The 5,907-nt window shown below is 48.8% G+C and overlaps 1 protein-coding gene across 1 annotated transcript; it reads left to right on the plus strand.

The window, feature by feature from the left end:
* The first annotated feature begins 1,019 nt into the window (after positions 1-1,019).
* Positions 1,020-5,613, plus strand: EEF1A1 (eukaryotic translation elongation factor 1 alpha 1). The gene is made up of 8 exons (XM_068678168.1): positions 1,020-1,169; positions 1,943-2,134; positions 2,965-3,144; positions 3,278-3,574; positions 3,823-3,973; positions 4,140-4,396; positions 4,651-4,885; positions 5,211-5,613. Exons 2-8 carry the CDS (start codon positions 1,991-1,993, stop codon positions 5,333-5,335), a joined length of 1,389 nt encoding a protein of 462 aa, XP_068534269.1. The 5' UTR covers positions 1,020-1,169; positions 1,943-1,990; the 3' UTR covers positions 5,336-5,613.
* Positions 5,614-5,907: the final 294 nt, after the last annotated feature.

The following is a 5,907-nucleotide window of genomic DNA, read 5'->3' on the forward strand; positions in this document are numbered from 1 at the left end:
CAGTACTAAGCTTTAGTACTTAGAAGTACTAAACTTCTCTCTGCTGCGCTGAATTTGATGCTGGATGCATCTCAGCTAAGGGCCGCTTGGAGATAAGTGAAAGTGTAGGTTCATCAGGTGGGTTTTTTGGTGTGGTTTGCTTTGATTTATTTACTTATTTTTTGTTGGTTGGGGGCTTTTTTTTTTTTTTTGAACAAGCTGTTTTTGTGTTTTAAAACTGCCAGGTAGAGACCATGCCAAAAAAAATGAATGGGATTATAGTTGGGTGTGTATAGTGAAGTAACAATTTACAACACCGGTGTATCAAGAAAGAAGAAAAGGAATATATGTATGAAGGAAGAAAACAGACCATGTAAGTTTGTTTCCTTTGCAGATCATTTTAAAAGAGACAACAAAAATACTTGTTCATCTTCTCAGCTTAATTTCGCTTAAAAAGGTGTGTTTGGGGTTGAGTAACTAATGGAATTTCTTCAGTTAGAGGTGAATAAACTGTGGGTTTTCTTACTTCAATAAGAGGTGAGTAAAGAATGGGGGCAATGTGTGGGAATCACGAGGGCTTTTATTTCTGATGGTGTGGGCTGTTCCGTGACTCCTTGCCCTCAGAGTTTGAAAAATAAAGGGTTAGGGTACATTTTAGAGGCTCTCATCAGAAACTTTCACACATGAAATCACAGAAGAGGGGCACGTCGTGCGCTTTGGGATCCTGGCACAGAAGCCAAACCCTCGGTGCCTCGGTGCTGCCTTGGTCACGTCTGAAGCACTTGGGCTACACACTCTTGGGATGCCCCTCCTGAGGCATCTACCTCCATTTGTGTGACTTGGGAGAGAACTTTTTATATCTGGGGCTGCAAAAAAGACCAAAAAAGATGATTTTAAAGAAAAAAAATCACACCAGCGTCCCCTCCCGGGGCTCACTAATGCCCCCTGTGCCTCTCCTCCCCCCCCGGGGTCTCTCACAGCCCCCTCAGGCCCGGCCCCGCCCCCCCCCCTCCATGCCCGGGGCCGCCGCCCTGTGCCCGCGCAGCGGGGCGGGCCCGGAGGGGGGCGTGGCCTCGGGGCCGCCGGGAGCGGTGACGTGTGGGTTAGGCCCCGCCCCCGGCGCAGGGTATATAAGGGGCGGCGCTCACGCCGTCGGTCTTTTTCGCTCCGGGTTCGCCGGCGTCGTGCAGGTGAGGCGCGGCCGCCGCGGGCCGGGCCGGGCCTGGGGCGGGGGGGGGAGAGGGCAAGGGGGAGGGGGTGAGGGGAATGTGGGGGGGTGCGGGGTGGGCGAGGGGAGTGAGGGGGGTGAGGGGGTGAGGGGGGTGAGGGAAGCGCCGCTTCGCTGTGGGATGGGTGCGGGGTGCGGCGCCGGGCAGCGGGGAGGAAGCACGGGGGGTGGGGGGGGGTGGGGAGAGGGGGGAAGGGTGAGAGGGGGGGAATGGCGGAGGGGGGTCCCGGGGGGGCGATGGCTCGGGGAAGGAGGGAGGGAGGGAGGTGGGGGGGTGCTGGGGGGTGGGGGGTAGGAAAATGGCGCCCCGCGCTTCCTGCCACAAAATGGAGGACGCGGCGGGCCCGGGCGGGGTGAGGCACGCACACAAAGGAGCGGGGCGGCCCCGCCCTCCCCGCCGCACCCCCCCTCCCCTCCTCACGGCCCCTCCGCTGCCGCCGCCGGGGGTAACTCGAGCCCGAGGAGCCGCGAGGAGGAGGAGGAGAGGGAGGGGGCGACGCCGGGGGGCGCTCGGCAAAGGGGAGGGGGGCGCCCGGGCCGCTGCCGCCCGCCCCGCGCCGCTCCGCTCCTCCCCTCGGCGGGGCGGGGCCGGGCCGCGGGCCTCAGGGCACGGCCGGGCCTCCCCGGGCTGCCCAGGGCCCCCTCGGGGAGGCGCTGCGGAGGGAGGAGGGGGAGGGTGGTGAGGGAAGCCATCGGCCATCAGGGGGTAACCGGGCTGCTTGTGGGATTCGGCAGGTGTCGAGCGTCTTTCTGCCGCAAGGGAGAGCGTAAGCAGCGTGGAAAATGGGAAAGGAGAAGACCCACATCAACATCGTCGTCATCGGCCACGTCGACTCCGGCAAGTCCACCACTACCGGCCACCTCATCTACAAATGCGGGGGCATCGACAAGCGGACCATCGAGAAGTTCGAGAAGGAAGCCGCTGAGGTGTGTGGGGCGCCCACGGCTAAGAGAGCTGTGGGCATGGGTGAATGAAAAGATTAAGTTGCGAAACTACTAAAATCACAAAACGGATCGGGGTTACAGGCAGTTAAATTGAAATCCTCCCCCTAATTAAAAAGTCCTAAGGCATAGAATCCACCACAATGGTTGGTTATGCTGAAGTTGGGAAGTGCAAAATGGAAGGCAAAGGAAGGTGCTCCAGAGCTACGTCCATGTAGTGAACCTTGGAATCAGAACCAAACTGGAGTTGCCAGCTTCGGTCTTGGCCTACATTTAGCTGAAGATAAACATAATCATCACAACTGCATTTATCTCTAAAAATAAGTTACTGATTTCGGTACTTGAACCTGTAGGAAGTCTGCAGATGTTAATTGTTTCCATACAGTAACAAAATAGCTTTCAATAAGCACATCACAGAATGAAATGCAGTGAATGCTAGGCTTGTGTGGCTGTTCAGATGCTGATTTTGACAGGGATTACGTTAGTAAGAGAACGGAAATCCATAGTGGACACTTGATAGTAGGACTTGGTCTTAAGAGATCTATCCTAAAGAGGTGATAGTGCAATTAACAAGCTGTCAAGAGGGCCAAACTGTCAACAGGTTAAATAACAGAAAGCAGTTGGCATCTCTCACTGGCTGTGCCAAGTGTATCAATGCCAGAGTTTTATAAGCCATGGCAACGTTTTTCAGTACAGATCACTTACTATATTTAGCTTTTGCCTTTTAGCCTGTGTCTAGTTCACAGTCTTTCTGAAATAAATGAAGACGCGTATTGAAAAAAACACACAGTAATTCTTTTTTTTTAAATCTTTAGATGGGCAAAGGTTCCTTCAAATATGCCTGGGTCTTGGACAAGCTGAAAGCTGAGCGTGAGCGTGGTATCACCATTGATATTTCCCTGTGGAAATTCGAAACAAGCAAGTACTACGTCACCATCATTGATGCCCCTGGACACAGAGACTTCATTAAGAACATGATCACTGGAACTTCTCAGGTAGGGAAATAGAGCTAAGGATTTGAGAGCTGGGGCAGGCTCTTCCTTAGTTGCTTTACTCTGAGGGAGTTCCCCTAACATCTTGGCATACGTGTAGGCATTATAATGAAGGCCTTTTTCTTCCTTTTCAAAGGCTGATTGTGCTGTCCTGATTGTTGCTGCTGGTGTTGGTGAGTTTGAGGCCGGTATTTCCAAGAACGGGCAGACCCGTGAGCATGCTCTTCTGGCCTACACCCTGGGTGTGAAACAGCTGATTGTTGGTGTTAACAAGATGGATTCCACCGAGCCACCTTACAGCCAGAAGAGATACGAAGAAATTGTCAAGGAAGTCAGCACTTACATCAAGAAAATTGGCTACAACCCAGACACTGTAGCTTTTGTGCCAATCTCTGGTTGGAATGGAGACAACATGCTGGAGCCAAGCTCTAACGTACGTTTTGCATTTCTTAATATAAAGAAATTAAACTTTGCAGGATTATAGAGATCAATTGTGCAATGGATAATGCATGTTATCTTAAATGTAATGATCTGATGTGCGGAGGTCAGAATCAAGTTCCAGCACTTGATGAGTTCTTATTCTGAAATAATACGATGAGTGCTGTGGAGATAAATTGCTTCTTTCTAGCTTTATGCTGTTAAAGTGGACAGGCAGTGATGTTTGGGTTGTCTTTATTGCAGATGCCCTGGTTCAAGGGATGGAAGGTTACCCGGAAAGATGGCAATGCCAGTGGAACCACCCTCCTTGAGGCTCTGGACTGCATCCTGCCACCAACTCGTCCAACTGACAAACCTCTGCGTCTGCCTCTTCAAGATGTCTACAAAATTGGCGGTACGTGTTCCCAAGTTACTCACTTAACAACAGCTAAGGCATGAGACAAATGCAGTTTTCTGCCTGAAAACCAAGTAGAAAGTGTAAAATACTTCCTGGAAGTGTTCTCTCTCTGCCCATAAGAGCATATAATCACTGGATTACTGAGATAATTTCTCTTCTGCAGGCATTGGTACTGTACCAGTTGGCCGTGTGGAAACAGGTGTCCTGAAGCCAGGCATGGTGGTTACATTTGCCCCTGTCAATGTAACAACTGAAGTAAAATCTGTTGAGATGCACCACGAGGCCCTGAGCGAAGCTCTGCCTGGTGACAACGTCGGCTTCAACGTGAAGAACGTGTCTGTGAAAGACGTTCGCCGTGGTAACGTTGCTGGTGACAGCAAGAATGATCCTCCAATGGAAGCTGCTGGCTTCACTGCACAGGTGACTTTTGAAGCTCTTGGAAAATGTTAAAATCTAGATCTGGGTTGTGAAATACTAGAATTCTGCTTTTTTAAAATTTTTTTAAAGCAGTAGGATAACCTGTAAAGTAACACAGACTTATGTTCTGAGATAAGATTTGCTTTAAGCAAATCAGTGAAAGTCGAGGCTTTATAAGACACCAGTCTGTTGTAGGAAGCTTTTCAAACTTATCCCAGTGCTAACTTCATACTTTGCTTTTTTTTTTTTTTTTCTAGGTTATTATCCTGAACCACCCTGGCCAAATTAGCGCTGGTTATGCCCCTGTGCTGGATTGCCATACTGCTCACATTGCTTGCAAATTTGCTGAGCTCAAAGAGAAGATCGATCGTCGTTCTGGCAAGAAGCTGGAGGATGGCCCTAAATTCCTGAAATCCGGAGATGCTGCCATTGTTGACATGATTCCTGGCAAGCCTATGTGTGTTGAGAGCTTCTCCGATTATCCTCCTCTGGGTAAGGTGTCTTTAAAATGTGCTTAATGCTGATCTATAAAGAAGATGCCTGATTTCTTGTCATGGGACGTAGTTTCTCCTGTAATATAACACTAAAAGTTCTGAATTCAATTGAAACTTTAAAAATGGAACTGGAACTTTGGTGGGATTAGGGGAGTATTCTCTAGATAACATAGCTGGATGTTAATGCTGCAGTCACATGCAGCTACTGTCCTAGAGCAGCAGCTGCTTGCTCAGCCAGTGCTGCATGTTGGTGCCATGTAGATAATGCTGTGGGATATGTAGCATGAGATAAAAGTCATAAAAAAACACTTCTCTGTTCACAGGTCGTTTTGCCGTGCGTGACATGAGACAGACGGTTGCTGTTGGTGTCATCAAGGCAGTTGACAAGAAGGCTGGTGGCGCTGGCAAGGTCACAAAGTCTGCCCAGAAGGCCCAGAAGGCTAAATGAAAATTCTGTACATCAGCTGCCACCTCAGTCGTAATCAGTGGTGGAAGAACGGTCTCAGAACTGTTTGTCTCAATTGGCCATTTAAGTTTAATAGTAAAAGACTGGTTAATGATTACAATGCATCGTAAAAGCTTCAGAAGGAAAGGAATGTTTGTGGACCATTTGTTTCGTGGCAGTTTAAGTTATTAGTCTTTAAAATCGATAAATTTTTTAAAAATGGAAACTTGACCAAAAATCTGTCACAGAATTTGAGACCATTAAAACAAAGTTCAATGCTATGTCTCTGTGTTCTTTGGGTTAACGTTAACTTTATAGAAAAACCTACATACGGGCCTTGTGGGAAAAGAAAAGGATGAATACTTAGAGTGCTCAGAAGTTGTGAAGCAAATACTCATGTTTTTTGTTTTGGAGTAGAGTGATGAATTTCAGCTGAGGATTTACTTTTAGCTGTATCTAAGCCTTAAAATCTCATTTCTGCGGTGCTTTTTTCTTTAAAGATGGTTTCTAGATAAGATAGCACAACTGCCAGGTAACATCTGCGGTATGGTGCATTCTGTACTGCACTGAGTAAA

Source organism: Anas acuta, chromosome 3 (genome assembly GCF_963932015.1).
Source record: "Anas acuta chromosome 3, bAnaAcu1.1, whole genome shotgun sequence".
Taxonomy (NCBI): domain Eukaryota; kingdom Metazoa; phylum Chordata; class Aves; order Anseriformes; family Anatidae; genus Anas; species Anas acuta.

What these genes read in the sequence shown, in the direction of transcription:
- EEF1A1 (XM_068678168.1), top strand. Translation starts at nt 1,991, where the DNA reads ATGGGAAAGGAGAAGACCCACATCAACATCGTCGTCATCGGCCACGTC. An exon ending in TCGAGAAGGAAGCCGCTGAG is followed by an intron (nt 2,135 to 2,964) that starts GTGTGTGGGGCG and finishes TTAAATCTTTAG; the next exon opens with ATGGGCAAAGGTTCCTTCAA. An exon ending in CTCCGATTATCCTCCTCTGG is followed by an intron (nt 4,886 to 5,210) that starts GTAAGGTGTCTT and finishes CTCTGTTCACAG; the next exon opens with GTCGTTTTGCCGTGCGTGAC.